The sequence below is a fragment of the Oncorhynchus tshawytscha genome, linkage group LG10 (genome assembly GCF_018296145.1).
Source record: "Oncorhynchus tshawytscha isolate Ot180627B linkage group LG10, Otsh_v2.0, whole genome shotgun sequence".
NCBI classification, from domain to species: Eukaryota; Metazoa; Chordata; class Actinopteri; order Salmoniformes; family Salmonidae; genus Oncorhynchus; species Oncorhynchus tshawytscha.
The window spans coordinates 30,127,848-30,149,888 of record NC_056438.1 but is presented as its reverse complement, the minus strand read 5'-3'; the positions used below and the strand labels follow the sequence as shown (position 1 = coordinate 30,149,888).

The following is a 22,041-nucleotide window of genomic DNA, read 5'->3' as shown; positions in this document are numbered from 1 at the left end:
TATGTTGGACTAACAGGAAGTTTTAGCCTTCAGACTAGATTAGTGGTTGACTTAATTTTCTTTGATTTAAAAAAAATGATCTTCAAATGAAAAAAGCTGTCCAAATCTCTACAGATGCCCATCCACTATAAATCCAATCGAGTTATTGCCTTCCATAAATAAATGGCATATCTAGACATCAGAGTGTTGGTTGAAGTCTGCATTATGGAATGCTTCCAACTGTTATGTTTTAAAGATGTTAAAATTAAAATACAGACCACGTATGTTTTTCCTCCATTTGCAATAGATTATTATTTATCTCCCCAACACTGTTATTACAAACGTTGTGACTGTCTCCAGGGGCAGACCATACAGTCATTCAGTCCTTTTGTTCTGAATCTATGGACACGACAGTCATTCATTTTAAATGTTACATTTCCATACTGGCTGGCAATGTTCTTATCCCTTGTATGCTAGCTAGCCAACTACAGCTAATTTACAGTCAAGTCAAAAAGTGCAGCCAGAATAACAGCAAAGTAGCTTCATTTGCATGAACTGTTTTCTATTTGCATACATCCATAACAATGAGTTTATGATTCAAGATTTTTTAAATGCTTTTTATAGTGGAGATCAAGTTTATAAATTGCCTGGCTGGGCTGATAAAACAGTGGATTGCGTGATCAGATGGAACAGTGCAAATGGGCATTTAAACGTCATAGATTTAGCCAGCGGAAATTTGTGGAATGCGGTTTAAACCAATCAGCATTCAGGATTATACCCACCCGTTGTATAATCCACACTGTCACATCCCAATCAATAGGTTGATCCAAATGCTCTTTGTACTCCCCCATCCATTTAAATGTGTGGACTTTGATGGTGGAGTGCGAGGAGCGCACATACACGGAAGAGCAGCCCCTACAGCTGGCAGCGGGTGTTTCTAAAACAGACTCGTTGCTGAGAGAGAAGGACCTGTCAAGTCTCTCACGTCCTAGAAGAAACACAAGTGAGGTTCGCGATTGATGCAACACAGTTTTAAGTGAAGTTGATTCAACGATTTTGGTAAGAGGAGCCACGTTTCAAACGAGGAATAGAGCATTCCGACGGGAAGATGTTTTGCGTGGCAGAACTTTGGATGAACGTTTTAATGGTGGGGACTTCAAACACGCGTGTTGCAGCATTTGAAAGGACTGGACTGCTATTCTCGTCGGCTACTGAACACAAACGTTGTCATCGGGCTAGAGTATGAGAGCAGGCCATTGAGGACAATGCTAACACAATTTCTAAGGGCTGCTACACCGGGACATGTGCAACGCTCCACCGCATTCGCTCGTTGTCCACCATGACAACCACTGCCAATAACTTTGTTGCAATGTAGCAAACCAACGATCGCTTAATTATACATACATTATACATACATCACACATACATACATACATACATTTTTACTCCGACTAACACAATGCTTCGAGTGGTTTGGTTTTTGATGCAGTGTAAACGTCGGGGATGAAGATGTTTATCTTCAGTGTCCTGGTGAGTTTATTCGCGTTTACTTCACTGACATGTGGCTATCAGATGTCGTGGGGAAATTGGAATGGCAATTCGCAGAACCGAGTGAGTAATCGTGACAAGACCACTCAACCTCACATAATTTTCATCCTGGTTGATGACCAAGGCTTCCGGGACGTGGGCTACCATGGGTCCGAGATCAAAACCCCAACTCTGGACAGGCTGGCAGCGCAGGGAGTGAAACTGGAGAATTACTACGTTCAGCCTCTCTGTAGCCCTTCCAGGAGTCAATTGATGACTGGCAGGTGAGTTGAACCTCCTGTCTCGTGGGTATTCAGTTGTGGTCAGTCAACCTGGTCTTAGAGCATTTCGTATTATTCTGTACGTAAATCCGAGATGCTTAATTTTAGTATGACACAGTATGTTACATTTCGTATGGTATGTATTCAATTGTGGATGTCCATTACCCATTTCGTGTGATATTTTATGAATTTGCAAAACATACAATAATTTTAACTAGCTGGCTAACGTTAGCAAGGCTAGAGGTTAGGGTTGAGTTTAGGAGTTTGGTTAAAGCGTTAGGGGACGGGTTAGCTAACATGCAACGTCTTTGCAAAGTAGTAAGTAGTTGCTAAAATGATAAAGTTGCCTGTGGTGAGATTCAACCTCACGACCTTCGGGTTGATAGATGTTCGGTTAGGGAAAGGGTTAGGTAACATGCTAAGTAGTTTTTTACATTTGATTTATTTCACCTTTTATTTAACCAGGTAGGCCAGTTGACGACAAGTTCTTATTTACAACTGCGAGCTGGCCAAGATAAAGCAAAGCATTGTGACACAAACAACAGAGTTACACATGGAATAAACAAACGTACAGTCAATAACACAATACAAAAAATCTATATACAGTGTGTGCGAATGAGGTAAGATTAGGGAGGTAAGGAAAAAAATAGGCCATAGTGGTGAAATAATTACAATTTAGCAATTAAACACTGGAGTGATAGATGTGCAGAAGATGAATGTGCAAGTAGAGATATTGGGGTGCAAAGTTGGGTAGTTGGGTGGGCTATTTACAGATGGACTATGTACAGGTGCAATGATCTGTAAGCTGCTCTGACAGCTGATGCTTAAAGTTAAGGAGTGAGATATGTCTCCAACTTAAGCTATTTTTGCAATTCGTTCCAGTCATTGGCAGCAGAGAACTGGAAGGAAAGGCGGCCAAATGAGGAATTGGCTTTGGGGTGACCAGTGAAATATACCAGCTGGTGCGTGAAATAGGAAGCCGGTTCTAGATTTAATTTTGGATTGGTGATGCTTAATGTGAGTCTCGAAGGGGAGTTTACAGTATAACCAGAAACCTAGGTATTTGTAGTTGTCCACATATTCTAAGTAAGAACCGTCCAGAGTAGTGATGCTAGACGGGCGGGCAGTGATTGGTTGAAGAGCATGCATTTTAGTTTTACTTGCATTTAAGAGCAGTTGGAGGCCACGGATGGGGAGTTGTATGGCATTGAAGCTCGTCTGGAGGGTTGTTAACACAGTGTCCAAAGAAGGGCCAGAAGTATACAGAATGGTGTCGTCTGTGTAGAGGTGGATCAGAGAATCACCAGCAGCAAGAGCGACGACATTGATGTATACAGAGAAAAGAGTCAGCCTGAGAATTGAATCCTGTGGCACCCCCATAGACTGCCAGAGGTCCGGACAACAGGCCCTCTGATTTGACACACTGAACTCTGTCATTTGAGAAACCAAGGCTGTTGAGTCTGCCGATAAGAATGCGGTGATTGACAGTCGAAAGCTTTGGCCAGGTTGATGAATATGGCTGCACAGTATTGTCTTTTATCGATGGCGGTTATGATATTGTTTAGGACCTTGAGCGTGGCTGAGGTGCACCCATGACCAGCTCGGAAACCAGATTGCATGGCGGAGAAGGTACGGTGAGATTCGAAATGGTTGGTCATCTGTTTGGTTTTCCAAGACCTTAGAAAGGCAGGGTAGGATAGATATAGGTCTGTAACAGTTTGGGTCTAGAGTGTCTCCCCCTTTGAAGAGGGGGATGACCTCGGCAGCTTTCCAATCTTTGGGAATCTCAGACGATACGAAAGAGGTTGAACAGGCTAGTAATAGGGGTTGCAACAATTGCGGCAGATACTTTTAGAAAGAGAGGGTCCAGATTGTCTAGCCCGGCTGATTTGTAGGGGGTCCAGATTTTGCAGCTTTTTCAGAACATCAGCTGTCTCGATTTGGGTGAAGGAGAAATTGGGCAAGTTGCTGTGGGGGGTACAGAGCTGTTGGTAGGGGTAGCCAAGTGGAAAGTTGCAAAGTATCTAACTCATTTCAGTGTCCCAGTATGTTCAGTATGTTTACTATGTTATGTCTAATCTATGAGACCAGGCTGGGCCAATGCACTGAGTGTGTTAAAGTGTTATAAATGTGTTATAAAGTCAAGAGGTGACCATTCCACCTGCATCCCAGGGGGGGGGGGGTGGTTAATTGTCTTCTTCTTCAGACTGATTTACTTATTTCCATTAATTAGCCTACCCTATACATGCGAGGTGATCATTAGTCAAAATTAATTGTGCATGGGAGGCTTAATTGTTGGCTAAATTGCTCGAGACTTAAGGTCCATTGGAGCGTTATGACTGTGTTTCACTGGAGCCTAATAGAAGAGGCCTTTGAAGTATCCCACTTCTGCATGCAAGCGCAATGTGACTTGAAAGGCTATGCAGACAGACTTCAGTTACGGTGTGTTCTCAAGACACCCAAATGCATGCAACCGCACACAATATAAAGTGCAACAATGACTGCTTTGAATCAGCTGTTTCAACTCTCTCACCTGGTTCCTCTCTAGGTTTCTTCCTAGGTCCCTGCACTTCTAAGGAGTTTTTCCTAGCCACTAGTTCTTCTAAATCTGCACCGCTTGCCCTTTTTCTTGTTGAAGGCCCGGTTTCTTTTATAAGCACCTTGTGGCAACTGCTGATGTAAGAAGGCCTTTATAAAATACATTTGATTGATTGGTTCAAGATCCACATTTCAAAACGCACAATTGAGTGCTGGAGAACAAAGATGCACAGTAACAGCTTAACTGTCTGCAAGTGGAGCCGCTATAGCAACCGTCTGGGTCCACAGAGGAAAACGCTACAGATGCAGTGCATTTGGAAAGTACTGAGACCCCGTGACTTTTTCCACATTGTGTTACGTTACTTATTCCTAAATGGGTTTTCTCGTCAATCTACACACAATACCCCATAATGACAAAGCCAAAACCAGGTTTTTAGACATTTTTGCAAATCATTTAAAAATAAATACCTTTATTTACACAAGTATTCAGACCCTTTGCTGTGAGATTCAAAATTGAGCTCAGGTGCATCCTGTTTCCCTTGATCATCCTTGAGATGTTTCTACAACTTGATTGGAGTCCACCTGTGGTAAATTAAATTGATTGGACATGATTTGGAAAGGCACACACCTGTCTATATAAAGGTCCCACAGTTGACGGTGTATGTCAGAGTAAACACCAAGCCATGAGGTCAAATCAATTGTCCTTGGATCTCCGAGACAGGATATTGTGAAGGCACAGATCTGGGGAAGTGTACCAGAACATTTCTGCAGCATTGAAGGTCCCCAAGAACACGGTGCTCTCCATCATTCTTAAATGGAAGAAGTTTGGAACCACCAAGACTCTTCCTAGAGCTGGCCGCCCGGCCAAACTGAGCAATCGGGGGAGAAGGGTCTTGGTCAGGGAGGTGACCAAGAACCCAATGGTCACTCTGACAGAGTTCCTGTGTGGAGATGGGACAACCATCTCTGCAGCACTCCACCAATCAGGCCTTTATGGTAGAGTGGCTAGACCACTCCTCAGTGAAATGCACACGACAGCCTGCTTGGAGTTTACCAAAAGTCACCTAAAGACTCTCAGACCATGAGAAACAAGATTCTCTGGTCTGATGAAACCAAAATTAGACTCTTTGGCCTGAATGCCAAGCGTCACGTCTAGAGGAAACCTGGCACCATCCCTACGGTGAAGCATGGTGGTGGCAGCATCATGCTGTGGAATGTTTTTGCGGCTGGGAGATCAGTCAGGATTGAGTGAAAGATGAACGGAGCAAAGTACACAGAGATCCTTGATGAAAACCAGAGCACTCCGGACCTCAGACTGGGGCGAATGTTCACCTTCTAACAGGAAAACGACCCTCAGCACACAGCCAAGAGTGACTTCGGGACAAGTCTTTGAGTGGCCCAGCCAGAGCCTGGACATGAACCCAATCAAACATCTGGAGAGCCGTGAAAATAGCTGTGCAGTGACGCTCCCCATCCAACCTGACAGAGCTTGAGAGGATCTGCAGAGAAGAATTGGAAAAACTCCCCAAATACAGGCATGCCAAGCTTGTAGCGTCATAACCAAGACGACTCGTCTAATCGCTGCCAAAGGTGCTTCAACAAAGTACCGAGTAAAGGGTCTGAGTACTTATGTAAATGTGATAGTTCAGTTGCGCCTATAGTGTCTGCTGAAACGGGAAGGTTCCTGGGCACCTCTTCTGGCAAATTATGGGGAAAAAAGTGTCTCCCATGTTGCCCACTCCACCCACCCCTGTTGTACATATGGAAATGTCGGTGTATATACAGTTGTGTTACCAGGCTACTCCTGAAAGGATGATTGCAAGAGTGGTGGTGTTTAATTTTTAAATTTTTTATCTATGTTTTGAAATAGAAGGGTGTCCTCCAAAGAGGAGATTAGGGGCCCTTTGTGTGTGTTTTTACTAATGGATAGAAATGTGAGGAGAGCTACGGTACTGCTATGTGCTGTATATTGGAGGGACCAGACTGGATTTCCCTTCCATGCCTTGCGGTGGGATTTCAGCAGATGTCTGTCCCATGATCCATTCTATAGGGCCGTTAAAATGTCAAGATGTCAATGCTTTTCCCCTTTTGTGGCCTGCAATATAGTAACTTGAATATCGTGCTGAAAGGGTGGTTGCTGTGATCTCTAAACTTTTGCTCGCCGCTTAGGGTCCCTTTTTTTGAGGCGTAATTGTTTTTGGGGGGGTTTTGGGCTGGTTGGCGTGGCAACCAACGGAATCTGACCCCTTGCCACACACACACACACACACACACACGCTCAATTTAAATTCCGGTTGTTATTGTTGCGCCCCAATTGTAAACCACAGCTATACACCAGAAGGCTGTAGTTTGAAAATGTTTTTTTTCCTCAACTGTCTCTAGATGGACAGGTTGTCTTGCCTTGTAAATATTAAGTTCTACCCAGGGGACTGAAGGGGATTGACAGGTCAAAATATCCAGATATCCCGGGGCATGTTGACATGTATGGTAATGAAGTTCAAGTCGAGGTAATATCAGCCATTTCTTCCTCCTTTTCCCTCCCCCTATGGCACTGCCACTGACTGGGCATTGCAGCGACGAGGTGAGTGCGTTATTCTGGTAGGAAATAAATATATTACCATGTGTTTTCATCTGCTGTGTTTCCATAGTAAGAGCTGTTGTTGAGCCTTTTCGGTGGAAAGATTGTCTGAAGAAAATACTCTTGAATGAAGGCTGATGAAGCCTCTTTCTGGACTGCGTTAGCACTCTCCATTTCAATGTGCTTTTTAGTCCAGGAGTAGGTCTGCACAAATGTCACACAATCTCTCTCAACCCCGCTGGGCCCCCTCCTACTACCATGCCCACACACTATCATTCCGGTCACTGGTCCTACAAAGAGAAGCGATCGTTGTGATGGTGACAATGGTCTTTTGAGTCGCGAGGGTTTTCCAGAATCGACTCAATCCACTCGGCTTGTTGTGCAGGATTAGAGATGGCCAGGTCAAATGTCTGTCCCACTCAACCACTCTCCCTTTGCTTTTAATGCAACACGTGGATACCAGAGAGAGGCCCAGACTTGATCCTTCACACACAAGCGCCCACTGTCTTCTGGCATCAGGTCCTTCATTTGCAGAGATCAGGTGGTGGCAGCATGCAAGACTGACCCAGCCACTGAAATCGCAGCTTTCTTTAAAAATGTTTTTCTGTCTTCACCTCATTAAACTCCATTTACAATTGAAAAGGCCCTCCTGTGGGCCATGAGGCTGAGAGAGGAAAAACTGCAGTTTTAAAGCGAATTTCCTGCAGTAAGTACTACACATTTTGCCGTGTCTTACGCCATCTGAGTGACTCAAACGTTATAATAAAATCAACGGGGGCCCCATACCATGACAGAAATGCCCCTGAACTCATCATTTTAATTCTTGATTTTTGATTCTCCCTGACTGTCAAGCTTTCATTTCAACCTGGTCTCAGAGCATTTTGTATATTCTGTGTGTAAATTCGAGACACTCCATTGAGTATGATATGTTACATTTCGTATGGTATGTTACGAATTACAATTTGTATTATATGTTGTGAATTTGCTAAATGTATGTTATGTTGTGAATTCTAGCTAGGTGGCAAACGTTAGCTAGCTGGCTAACATTAGCTAGTCTATGGGTTACGGTTAGGTTAAAAGGTTAGCTAAAAGTGTTAGTTGAAGGGTTAGCGAACATGCTAAGTAGTAGCAAAACATTTATTAAGTAATTAACTAAAATGCTAAAGTTGTCTGTGTTGAGATTCAAACTCACGACTTTTGTCCCACCTCTCGACATTCACGTTACACGCCCACCCTGATCAACCACCATACTTTTGTTTTTGCCTTAAGTAACCATCTGTTTTATGTTACGCTTGCTATGGTTACATATCATACTAATTTGAGTGTTTCAGATATTTACATCTAGTCTGAGACCAGGCTGTTTATTTAGTTGATTGTTAGTTCTCTAATACATACTTTTATATAAGTTTACACTCAAATGTTCCATCCCGAAAATGATATATATATTTTTACTGTTTGGACATAGGCGGCCTGAAAATACCCTGAAGCGACCTGCCCAATAGTTTTCTATGCAGAAAAAAACCATGATGTTATTTAGACTGAGAGAGGAGAAAGTTATGGGGTCAGTAATGGAGACAGACAGAACCCCATTTGTGCTGCTGCTGTTTGTACAAAGGTAACCCCCCACAAATTGCTACGGCAGCTCTGAATCGAAGCACCTCGACCTCTGGTTTTCCTCAGGGCAGCGGCAGAAAAAAAAACATTTTGAGGCTTCAGTTGAGCATTTGCCTCCCAAGTTCAACAACAGCCCTTGACTTATTAGGCTCTTCAAACCCCATGAACTCTCACTGTACTACTCAGTAATTCACTCCTGGAAAAGTGAGGAGTTATACCAAGGAAAGGGCATAGGTTGCATTGACCTGGCAGCGGTTATGGCGTTCCTTATTAAGAATGTGGACTATGTCTGTGGAAATGGGTATGAGACAATGGATGGTGCTCAAGACCAGGTTCTCTGAAATAACTTCTCTGCTAGACAAGGAGGTTGGGACAAAGGACATTTTTTCTGAAAGTTTTGTAAACACACCCGGTAGTATCAAAGATGTGCGTATTTCGCAGCTTGAGAGACATGACGACAAAACGTGTCCGGACAGAGCTGATGTGTGGCCTCTGTCAAAGGTGTTTAGTACACGGGTGTGGAATTAGGCATTCATAAAAGACAGCTGATTTAATTTTTGCCAGAACTTTGGAAACTTAACCTCACAGCTGTTTGTCAGGTAGTGTTAAAATTGACTTGAATTATGTCTCCTTGTTGTAGTCTAAATTCACTATTACATTCTCAGACGCACTCCTTTTTAGAAAGATTTGTGACTAGTCTGAATAAAAACGATTAAGAAAATAGCCAGAATACCTTTTTTTTCCCCCCCCTCCCCTCCGTCTCCCGAAACGCTTTCTTTTCTCTCTCACACACATCTATCGGTCTCTCTCTCACACACATCTATCAGTCTCTCTCTGTTCCTCTCTTTCTACTTCCCACGGGGGATGACTCCGGTGGAATCTGCGTAAAGCTACATTCTATTTAGCTATCAAAGGCCCACATCGCTGATGAACCTCCATCCATCAACAAACAAATGATCAGGAATGTGCCCCACAGTGGCTTCTGGGTTGCGTGGAGGACATCACCAATGTGGATAAGGGCAGCTTCATAAAACCAAACACTGTGCTGTCTTGGTGTCAAAGCGCTGTAAGTTGTAACTCTAACAAACCGCGGGTAGAGCCGTGGTTTATTTGCACAGAGCTACCCCCCCCCTTTGCCCTCTCACCCCAGTCGAGTTTCACCTTCCACTTCTCCAGACCCCATGCAGAGACTGTCCACAGTCGTCCAGCTTCCCCGCTCACTCACCCATCCCCATGTGGCTTCACTGAGCTGTCGCTCTCTCTTTGTACATCTCGCTTTCCTTCACCCTATACACTCACTCTGTTGCACCTTCTACCCTTTCCTTCACCCTATACACTCACTCTGTTGCACCTTCTACCCTTTCCTTCACCCTATACACTCACTCTGTTGCACCTTCTACCCTTCCCTTCACCCTATACACTCACTCCATCCCAGCACACTGGGTTGCAGAGTGAATGCATACTGGGTCGGTTGACGAAGTGAACCTGTGGATATGTGAAGCAAGACCAACGTGTGAATAAGGGAATGAAGGTTTAAGGGAGGGTCTGGATAAGAGCTTGGGAATCTATAGTGTTTTGAGTCCTGGATGGGTTAAAGAGGACGAGTGCCAAAGAGGGCGCAGCAGAAGTGCGATTGAAGGGGCGGTCCAGTCGGATCAAGTCGAAAGAGAGGAAGGGAATAAGCGAGGGAACCACACCGCTCCAAGGCTAAATTTCATTAGCTTTCGAGAGCCGAGGAGAGGCAGCTTATTCAAACCATATGTGGGGAGGACGTGGAACAGTTCCGTGGGGTTGGCACATGGAGCCGGGCCCAGGGATAGTGATGGTTTGAAACCTGGTATAGGCCTAGAACCCAGTGGTTGTGTAGCCTAGTAGTGGTATCCCTGTTGTGCCTTGTGGGATTCTGTGATTGCAAGCTGCACTTGTTGAGTTGTGTTTTAATGGCTTGTTGTGATTTGTTGGCCTATCGGTCCAGCGGTTGTGTAAATATAAACCAGGGCGATAGCTAGTGTGATTTACAATGGGTGTTTTGAGATTGTGGCTGTACTGTAATTTGGTTGATATGGACTTAAAGTAGGGAAGAACCATGAGCTCGTGCCATAAGATGGTAATGAGGGTCTGTAAACGGGCTGTATGCGACAGGGTGTGAGGCACATTGAATACGCTCACTACTCCAGTCATTATTTTTTTTTACGGGCCCATAAAGACTAGAAAGCAGAAATGTCCTTCAACCACTCAAGACCCACACAAATTCAAGGCCAATGACCCATTCCCTTGAAATGTCATAGATATAGACCAGGATACTTTTGAATTGCAGTCCACGTCAAGAGCTTTTGTTTTAGATGACTGATCTGTTTAGGGATGAGAGACTGCGTAGCGTGACATTCTCATTACACGCCTGTAACCTTTTGGTATGTGAGCACCAGCATCCCAGAAGACTCTCTGGAGGGTTAGGATTATATGGTGAATTCACACACTCTCTCATACGTAGATGAATTTGTGCAGTCACACGCATACGCACTCGCAGAAACACACATGCGCTCACACACACACACACACACACACTTGCTCTCTTTCACACGCACACTCTACCTTTCGGATGAACACATAAGAGACTCTTATATTATATATATATATATATATATATATATATATATATATATATATATATATATATATATATATATATATATATATATATATATATATATATACACACACACACAGCTCTGACGTGCATCTGTCCTTTTTTCTAACTGTGTTGCGTTGTGATTTTGTGTGGCTTTAAAAATCTGAAGAAAAAGATGCCCTCAGGGAGACATTGTCCCTTCCTCTCAATCCCAGATTTCAATCCTTGGCTTTTTAATACGAAGCTGGACAAATAAAAACAGATGAAGTCTGAAGGAATGGAAAATCTAATCTTATACGCCGGTGGAATGTATACAAGCTGGTCCACGTCTGGCTGAGAATGAAGATAATGGAGCAGTAACCCCTCCAGAAACAGCACTTTTTTTTATATAGACATTTATGGGCAAACGAAGAGAGTAAACATGGACGTATAATTGCTTGTGAAAAGCGCTGAACAGAGAGATGGCATATAGATGGAAACTAAAGTTTTCTCTGCACATTTATTATCTGCAGTTGTGAAGTCTTGAGTTCAGTTCAACGTATGTCACCGACTATATAATGGCAATTGGGGTTCAGATTCAGCTCTAGTCAAAGCCTACGCGCTCGGCGCCAAGTTCCACCATGGACCACCAAAAGAGCTTGCTTGATTGTCTCTTTGGTCTCTACCCAAAGACAGATGTTGCTTTTCCCTTGGCTTATTTTTTTCCATCACTATATTAGTTAATTTGATCCATATTGGATCCAGTTAATGATCGCCCAGGGCAACAATGCTTCCTCTATCCCCCCCCCCCAGTGTGTTTTGTTGTGGAGTGGCGATTTTGAGAGACCCTACTCAGACCACTAACTGGTGAGACGTGATCATCCCAGACCCACGTGAAAGCAACACACAATCTGGTTCTCATCCCAGATCCCGTAGTAGTGCCCCACTGAATGGTTAGCGTTAGATTATCATTTCTATCCTCAAAGATGAATTCTGATTCACTAACATGTTAAATCTTCAAGTTTTATATAGCATTTTAAACTGCCCCACTTCACTTGTTTGAGGCAGGTAGCCTAGTGGGGTGGCAGGTAGCCTAGTGGTTCGAGCGTTGGACTAGTAACCGAAAGGTTGCAAGAGCGAATCCCCGAGCTGAGAAGGTATAAATCTGTCGTTCTGCCCCTGAACAAGGCAGTGTTCCCACTGTCAGTTAAGAATTTGTTCTTAACTGACTTGTCTAGTTAAATAAAGGTAAAATAAAATACTTTAAAAAAAAATTAAAAATGAATCCTAGGAGCCACTCAGACCTACGTAGGTCTTTCTTGCAGTCAAAATGACCTAGTGGAGTGTTTGTTAAATGTTTTTTATACTTGTACATACTTTTATACTTAACGGTTTTGTGATGTGTAATATTGGGACCCTCTATATCTGACATGGTACAGGCGTCTTCCTTTTTTGTAAGCCCATAACCGTGTGGGTGTGTGTGAGGTGTACACTTCCATTTTCAAAGTAAATGTGTTTTAAGACTACCAAGAACAACTCTTGTGTGACCCTGATTTTTAGCCCACTGCAGTAAAAGGTTAACCCATATGCTACAGTCATTCTCCTTTCAAAAGACACTAGAGGATCTTTAGGTTTTGGATGCCAGATGTTGGGTGTATATACTCTAATTATGACTCTATCCCTGCGTGTTGCATGTAACTCCACTACAGTCTGCTGGCGATGGGACCAAACAACAACAACACTGCCACCAGCACACTGGCTACAGATGTCAATTCAACGTCTGGTCCATATTTTTATTTTTTATTTTATTTTATTTCACCTTTATTTAACCAGGTAGGCTAGTTGAGAACACGTTCTCATTTGCAACTGCGACCTGGCCAAGATAAAGCATAGCAGTGTGAACAGACAACACAGAGTTACACATGGAGTAAACAATTAACAAGTCAATAACACAGTAGAAAAAAAAGGGGAGTCTATATACATTGTGTGCAAAAGGCATGAGGAAGTAGGCGAATAATTACAATTTTGCAGATTAACACTGGAGTGATAAATGATCAGATGGTCATGTACAGGTAGAGATATTGGTGTGCAAAAGAGCAGAAAAGTAAATAAATAAAAACAGTATGGGGATGAGGTAGGTAAAAATGGGTGGGCTATTTACCGATCGACTATGTACAGCTGCAGCGATCGGTTAACTGCTCAGACAGCAGATGTTTGAAGTTGGTGAGGGAGATAAGTCTCCAACTTCAGCGATTTTTGCAATTCGTTCCAGTCACAGGCAGCAGAGAACTGGAATGAAAGGCGGCCAAATGAGGTGTTGGCTTTAGGGATGATCAGTGAGATACACCTGCTGGAGCGCGTGCTACGGATGGGTGTTGCCATCGTGACCAGTGAACTGAGATAAGGCGGAGCTTTACCTAGCATGGACTTGTAGATGACCTGGAGCCAGTGGGTCTGGCGACGAATATGTAGCGAGGGCCAGCCGACTAGAGCATACAAGTCGCAGTGGTGGGTGGTATAAGGTGCTTTAGTAACAAAACGGATGGCACTGTGATAAACTGCATCCAGTTTGCTGAGTAGAGTGTTGGAAGCAATTTTGTAGATGACATCAGTCGAGGATCGGTAGGATAGTCAGTTTTACTAGGGTAAGTTTGGCGGCGTGATTCCGCTTTGTTGCGGAATAGAAAGCCGATTCTTGATTTGATTTTCGATTGGAGATGTTTGATATGAGTCTGGAAGGAGAGTTTACAGTCTAGCCAGACACCTAGGTACTTGAATATGTGGACATCTATAAGGTCGGAACCATCCAGGGTGGTGATGCTGGTCAGGTGTGCGGGTGCAGGCAGCGAACGGTTGAAAAGCATGCATTTGGTTTTACTAGCGTTTAAGAGCAGTTGGAGGCCACAGAAGGAGTGTTGTATGGCATTGAAGCTCGTTTGGAGGTTAGATAGCACAGTGTCCAAGGACGGGCCGGAAGTATATAGAATGGTGTCGTCTGCGTAGAGGTGGATCAGGGAATCGCCCGCAGGAAGAGCAACATCATTGATATATACAGAGAAAAGAGTCGGCCCGAGAATTGAACCCTTGGGCACCCCCATAGAGACTGCCAGAGGACCGGACAGCATGCCCTCTGATTTGACACACTGAACTCTGTCTGCAAAGTAATTGGTGAACCAGGCAAGGCAGTCTTCCGAAAAACCGAGGCTACTGAGTCTGCCGATAAGAATATGGTGATTGACAGAGTCAAACGCCTTGGCAAGGTCGATGAAGACGGCTGCACAGTACTGTCTTTTATCGATGGCGGTTATGATATTGTTTAGTACCTTGAGCGTGGCTGAGGTGCACCCGTGACCGGCTCGGAAACCCGATTGCACAGCGGAGAAGGTACGGTGGGATTCGAGATGGTCAGTGACCTGTTTGTTGACTTGGCTTTCGAAGACCTTAGATAGGCAGGGCAGGATGGATATAGGTCTGTAACAGTTTGGGTCCAGGGTGTCTCCCCCTTTGAAGAGGGGGATGACTGCGGCAGCTTTCCAATCCTTGGGGATCTCAGACGATATGAAAGAGAGGTTGAACAGGCTGGTAATAGGGGTTGCGACAATGGCGGCAGATAGTTTCAGAAATAGAGGGTCCAGATTGTCAAGCCCAGCTGATTTGTACGGGTCCAGGTTTTGCAGCTCTTTCAGAACATCTGCTATCTGGATTTGGGTAAAGGAGAACCTGGAGAGGCTTGGGCAAGTAGCTGCGGGGGTGCGGAGCTGTTGGCTGAGGTTGGAGTAGCCAGGCGGAAGGCATGGCCAGCTGTTGAGAAATGCTTGTTGAAGTTTTCGATAATCATGGATTTATCGGTGGTGACCGTGATACCTAGCCTCAGTGCAGTGGGCAGCTGGGAGGAGGTGCTCTTGTTCTCCATGGACTTCAGTGTCCCAGAACTTATCATAAATGGTGAGGAAGTTACTTTTAAAGAATGACCAGGCATCCTCAACTGACGGGATGAGGTCAATGTCCTTCCAGGATACCCGGGCCAGGTCGATTAGAAAGGCCTGCTCACAGAAGTGTTTTAGGGAGCGTTTGACAGTGATGAGGGGTGGTCGTTTGACAGCGGCTCCGTAGCGGATACAGGCAATGAGGCAGTGATCGCTGAGATCCTGGTTGAAGACAGCAGAGGTGTATTTGGAGGGCCAGTTGGTCAGGATGACGTCTATGAGGGTGCCCTTGTTTACAGATTTAAGGTTGTACCTGGTGGGTTCCTTGATGATTTGTGTGAGATTGAGGGCATCTAGCTTAGATTGTAGGACTGCCGAGGTGTTAAGTATATCCCAGTTTAGGTCACCTAACAGAACAAACTCTGAAGCTAGATGGGGGGCAATCAATTCACAAATGGTGTCCAGGGCACAGCTGGGAGCTGAGGGGGGTCGGTAGCAGGCGGAAACAGTGAGAGACTTATTTCTGGAGAGAGTAATTTTCAAAATTAGTAGTTCGAACTGTTTGGGTATGGACCTGGAAAGTATGACATTACTTTGCAGGCTCTCTCTGCAGTAAACTGCAACTCCTCCCCCTTTGGCAGTTCTATCTTGACGGAAGATGTTATAGTTGGGTATAGAAATCTCAGAATTTTTGGTGGCCTTCCTGAGCCAGGATTCAGACACGGCAAGGACATCAGGGTTAGCAGAGTGTGCTAAAGCAGTGAGTAAAACAAACTTAGGGAGGAGGCTTCTGATGTTGACATGCATGAAACCAAGGCTTTTTCAATCACAGAAGTCAACAAATGAGGGTGCCTGGGGAGATGCAGGGCCTGGATTTACCTCCACATCACCCGCGGAACAGAGGAGGAGTAGAATGAGGGTGCGGCTAAAGGCTATCAAAACTGGTCGCCTAGAGCGTTGGGAACAGAGAATAAAAGGAGCAGATTTCTGGGCATGGTAGAATATATTCAGGGCATAATGCGCAGACAGGGGTATGGTGGGGTGCGGGTACAGCGGAGGTAAGCCCAGGCACTGGGTGATGATGAGAGAGGTTGTATCTCTGGACATGCTGGTTGTAATGGGTGAGGTCACCGCATGTGTGGGAGGTGGGACAAAGGAGGTATCAGGGGTATGAAGAGTGGAACTAGGGGCTCCATTGTAAACTAAAACAATGATAACTAACCTGAACAACAGTATACAAGGCATATTGACATTTGAGAGAGACATACAGCGAGGCATACAGTAATCACAGGTGTTGAATTGGGAGAGCTAGCTAAAACAGTAGCTATAACAGTAGGTGAGACAACAGCTAATCAGCTAGCACAACAACAGCAGGTAAAATGGCGATGACTAGGCAGGGAGGGGTCGGATTAACTACACACAGAGCCTGAGTGCAGCTGGGGCCGACAGATAAAACATAAACAAGCAGAATGGAGTACCGTGATTAATGGACAGTCCAGCATGCATCAGCTATGTAGCCAAGTGATCAGTGTCCAGGGGGCAGCGGTGGATGGGGCAGGGAAGCTGGACTGGCGAGTGTTATCCAGGTAAGGTAAAAGCCGCTAGCAGTGGCTAACAATGACTAAATAGCTTGTAGCTAGTTAGCTGGTTAGCTTCTTGAGGTTCTTGAGTGTGTTCTAAAAATAAAAAATAATAGCGATTCCGTATCACATTGGGTGAGGCAGGTTACCGGAAGGTATAAACAAATTAAAAATCGAAAAGAGATTGAAAGTAAATATGGGTCCAGTGAGTGTTTGGGACGCGGCGATTCAGACGGTTAGCAGGCCTGTGCTAACAAGCTAACAGTTAGTAGGCCGGGGCTAAACAAGGTAGCAGTTAGCGGTTCAACCTAATTGAATTGAAATGACGTGGAACCGGCGCTGATTCACCTGTTTGTGTGTGTGCCCAGTGGGAGGTGTGTTGTGAACGACGCAATTTTACTACCATAGCGACTGTGCAGCGTTCATTGAGACACATCTGCCACACGGTGAATTGTAGGAGGAGGAGAAAGAGTTGTTCAGTAAGACGGTCCTCCCACCTGACTGACTCCTGAGGCACTGTATGGTAGGGAGTTCTGGACTGCCAGAGAGACTACGCCATTACCCTCTCCCGAGGTCCATTAGCAAACCACCATTTTTAGCATACAAACAAGCACACAGACATACGCACACACACATGCACAAATAAGCTTACAAACATGCGCACATAGCGGCTTAACACACACAAACACAGCTTGTGCACACACACACACACACACACACCAATCATTATGCCATTTTGCAAACTGTTCAGCTTGTGTCTGACCGTTTAATATTGTGTGACAGTATTAAGTGAATTACATGTACCTCAGGGAATAACCAATTAAGTCTAAAACCTCTTAGAACGTCCCTGTGTTTCATCAACTCAACAGCATTTCTAACTTTCAGTTTCTCAAGGGAATTATTAGCCAGTTTCCCTAAAACAGACAGGCCAGTCCATGTTTTTTTTTACTATTAAAGTTAAGGGCAAGGTGTTACTGTAGTGTGTACTCCACAGTATTTGCACTTCCAAGATGCGGTATGCTAAAATCGCATGCAAAGACCTGCATAGGACTGTGTCCAAGTGTGAATAAGCGAGTGTTTTGGGGGGGAGCCGTGGAAACGTTTAAAAAATCAACTCCTGCTGCTTTAACCTGCAGATCCTACACATCACTTCAATGTGGACGTAAACCTAGCCCAAACTGAACCAGGAGCACCGACCAATGACTTCAAGCGTAGGACGATGACCAGCCAAGCTGTGCTGTGTGGAGGGGATCGCGTGCGTAAGGATGGGTTGTTTTTGTGTGAGGGGAGGTATAATTCCACATGAAAAGCATAGATTTGGATCCCCAGGAGTGACTCTGCACAGAGAGCTGCAGTGCTTGCACTACCGCTGTGAAGAGTATAGACCCTGCTAAGGAAGCCTTAGGTTCGATTGTCCACCTCTTGGCTTCCCTCTAGCCAAAGCCTCCTTTTTTTCCAAAGTGCACATCCAACTTCTTATTTTCTCTACCTCGCCTTAGTGAGTGGTTGCCTGTTTTGCCACTGGCAGCAGCAGAGAAAGAGGGATGAGAGGACGATGATGGATTTGAGGTAGCCTGGCTTTCTCCGTCCAAAAGCAGCACAGGAGAGTCGGACGTAATTACTACCGAGACCGGCTCCAACGTCCCAGGCTGCTGAGCCAAGACGGGCCGTCACCTCAAGACATCGGGGACCCGCTTTTAAAAAAAAGACTAGCTTTGTTGCTCCCGGTGTCGAGCATGGGTAACCTCGCCAGGAGTCAGTCACTATGTCATTGTACATGAAGGTAAGGTGCAGCTTTTGACTTCATGTTACTAACAGAATAGTGCCTTCCTTGATTACATTCCCGAGACTTAAGTGCTCAATTTTAAAACCAACGTTTGCAATATTTACATGGTATGATATGACAAAACAGACCTTATTCCCACTGCCAAATACAATCACCGACTGGTTTTAGGTACTCTGTAAGCACAAAGAGAGGCTTTCAGAATAAGACGTGTGTACATAGGCAGTAGCTGTGTCAACAGATATACTGCACACACAGTAACTTTGGTTTGTCCGGGGTTTGATCGTTACCACCAGGGGAACGATTGTTGACTATTTCCTTGCTCATGACAATAGGCAGGTGGTCCTTTTTCGGGAACTCCGGTCTGTTCTACACAACGACTCTTGTCACTCTCATAACACGTGGAGGAGACATCAAGGCAAAGTCGACACAATTCGTCGCTTTCTTTTCCGTCTCGATCGTTGCCAAAATGGCCATCGCAATATAGAAAGTTAGGAACATCGTTAGTTTCAGGTCACAACTCTTGTTTCCTGGCTTGCCTTGACTCTTGAATGATGGGTTTTCCGTGTTGACACTTTGCCCCCAGATACCCACCACTATTACCACGACATCCTCTGGTATGTTGCTCTTGGACATCTCCTGTCAAGCATCACTATGTTCTCTGGTTGCCGGCCCATGTTAGCCCAAGCAGTCAACTGTCATTTTAAACCTGTTTGCTTTGGACTAAGTCCATTGTAATTACAATTAGATTGCATAATGTTTGTAATCTGTTACGCAAAGCTGTTTTCTGTGCTGTCTCATTGCATTTAAATGGCCTGTGAAAGGATTCATTGTTGTTTTAGAAACTTGAACTGCATGAACTTTTAAATGGATTTACCAGAACCTTGGGTTTAGTTTATTGGAAATGTATACAGTAGCGTGTTGAAATTGTCCAAATATTCTCATCCAGTATAGCCTATTTTTCCCTATGCGGAGCAATTTGTGTGCACATCATATGCCATGAAACTCCTTTACAATTCAAGCGTAGAAAAAAAGTGGAGGTAGGAAATGTCCAAACACCACAGCAGAGTCATGGCGGAGTATGTATGAACCTGTCATAACATAATACTGCAACTATATTATATTCAGCTGTAAATGTAAGCAAATGCTTTATGATGTGTGACTTGTTTTGGATACTCTGGCCAGCCAGATGAGGATGGTCTCTTTTTTTGAAAGTGTTTAAACACTGGTTCTTCTAGTTTATCTAAACATTGAGAAGTGTTTCCTAGCCACTGTCGTTGCCACTTGGCTTTCTCTTTGTTTGATTTGACTGACATTTTTTTTCACAATCAAATCTTATCTATCACCATTTCTTCTGTGTCCCATGCAGGTATCAGATCCACACGGGCCTCCAGCACTCGGTCATCCGGCCCACCCAGGCCAACTGTCTGCCCCTCGAGAATGTCACACTGCCACAAAAACTCCGGCAGGCGGGCTACTCCACCCACATGGTGGGCAAGTGGCACCTGGGCTTCTACAAACGCGGCTGCATGCCCACCCAGCGTGGCTTCGACACCTTCTTTGGGTCCCTGCTGGGTAGCGGTGATTACTATAGCCATTATAAATGTGACGGTCCTGGCATGTGTGGCTATGATCTCTATGAAGGGGAGGAGGCGGCCTGGGAACAAGATAGGGGCCAATACTCAACCCTGATGTTCACCCAAAAAGCTGTGGACATCCTGGCTCACCACAACCCTCAAAAACCCTTATTCCTCTACTTGGCCTTTCAGGCAGTCCACTCCCCGCTACAGGTGCCCGCTCTCTACGTGGAGCGCTACAAGTCCATCCCTAACTTACATCGTCGCAAATACGCCGCCATGGTGTCCTGCCTGGACGAGGCCATCCACAACCTCACGCTGGCGCTAAAGCGCTACGGTTTCTATGACGATACAGTGATAGTGTATTCATCAGACAACGGGGGCCAGCCCATGGCCGGGGGCAACAACTGGCCACTGAGGGGGAGCAAGGCAACTTACTGGGAGGGGGGCATCCGGGCTGTAGGCTTCGTCCATAGTCCCCTGCTTGTGAACAAGGGGACCCAATGTCGGGCGTTGATTCACATCACGGACTGGTTCCCCACCCTGGTGTCCTTGGGGGAGGGGACTCTGGACGAAGACCTCAACCTGGACGGGTACGACGTGTGGGAGGCCATCAGCGAGGGCCGTCCGTCCCCCCGACAGGACATCCTACACAACATTGACCCCATCTACACTAAGGCCAAGAATGGATCCTGGAAGGCCGGCTACGGCCTCTGGAACACGGCCATCCGTGCCGCCCTCCGGGTCGGTCACTGGAAGCTCCTTACTGGGGTGCCGGGCTACAGCGACTGGGTCCCTCCGCAGACGTTCTCCAGTCAACTTCTGACCAACCGCTGGCATAACGAACGCATCCGCTGGGACCGAGGAAAGTCCATCTGGCTGTTCAACATCACGGCAGACCCCTATGAACGAGTGGACCTGTCACTACACTACCCACACATAGTGAAGAAGATGCTATTGAGGCTAGCACAGTACAATAGGACGGCCATCCCGGTGCGCTACCCGGCTAAAGACTCCCGCTCCAACCCTAACTTTAACGGAGGGGTTTGGGGACCCTGGTACAAGGAGGAAGAGGATGAAGACGATAGGGAGACTAACCTCTTCACTAACTACCTGGCCAAGAAGAGACGAAAGAAGAAAGCGAAGAAGAGGAAGCTCTGAAAAGAAAGGGGGAGGATTAGACTTTTTTTTATTGTTGTGACTTTTTGTGTGAAAGACTTAGATGGTCAGATCTCAGGGATTGACACACAATCTGTCTTAAAGGATTGTCCTGCTCAATGATTTGAAGGCTTGAATGGACTGGTGCTTGGATAGTATGGGAAATCAATGGACAAATGGACATAGATTTGCCTCAGAGTAGGCTAAAAGTAGGCTTTATGGAAAATACCCACTTTAAATCACTACTGTCAGACCCAACACCTATGACCTCAAGACTATAGGTTAAGGCCTTTAAAAGAATGTTTGTTTTTCTGGTTTTTATTGCATGCTTGAATTCCTGTGACATTCAGATTGTTAATAGATTCATTACATTTCATCAGAGAGAAAATAAATATAGAAATAATCTTTACAGACAGCGTTCATATATTTTGGGTGAAATAAAAAGAACCAAATAAACAGTTTATTCTATTAGCTGTTGATTGCAGTGTTTTCAAGAATATGAAAATGTAGGATTTATATCTGCTAGTCAGCTGAGATTTACTTTGTTTTATTAGCACAGTCGGTCTGAACCTTAGAATAATGTATGTTCTCCCCCCTTAGGTCTGTCTGCTGTGGCTCCAGTTCAACTTGAATGAAAAACTAGCTAACAAAATTTAAAGACCACGATGCAATTTTTTTTTTTTTCATTTGTCTCATTCCGCCACGGAGTCTTTTCTCATCTTTCTCTCTCTGCACTTCCACGTCTCTCCCTTGCGCTATCTCTTGCTCACTTTTTGTCGCTTGATTTCTCTCGCTCTCAATGACAAATCTATCAGTCCCAATTTTGCAGCAGTAAGTTTGTTTTGTGTGACAGGAAAGTTTTCTATGTCTGCTGCACATTGTCACTGCAGCC

At 44.9% G+C, this 22,041-nt stretch overlaps 1 protein-coding gene across 3 annotated transcripts; it reads left to right on the top strand.

Annotated features, from left to right (window-relative positions):
• Positions 1-776: 776 nt before the first annotated feature.
• Positions 777-21,620, top strand: arsj (arylsulfatase family, member J). Of its 3 annotated transcripts, none has more exons than XM_024434937.2 (3): positions 777-1,509; positions 1,652-1,790; positions 19,784-21,620. In XM_024434937.2, exons 2-3 carry the CDS (start codon positions 1,780-1,782, stop codon positions 21,150-21,152), a joined length of 1,380 nt encoding a protein of 459 aa, XP_024290705.1. In that variant the 5' UTR covers positions 777-1,509; positions 1,652-1,779; the 3' UTR covers positions 21,153-21,620. The 3 variants fall into 3 exon arrangements, with proteins under 3 accessions (XP_024290705.1, XP_042184418.1, XP_024290704.1); XM_042328484.1 differs by having other exon boundaries at positions 778-1,386; positions 1,419-1,790; XM_024434936.2 differs by having other exon boundaries at positions 778-1,790.
• The last annotated feature ends 421 nt before the right edge of the window (positions 21,621-22,041 follow it).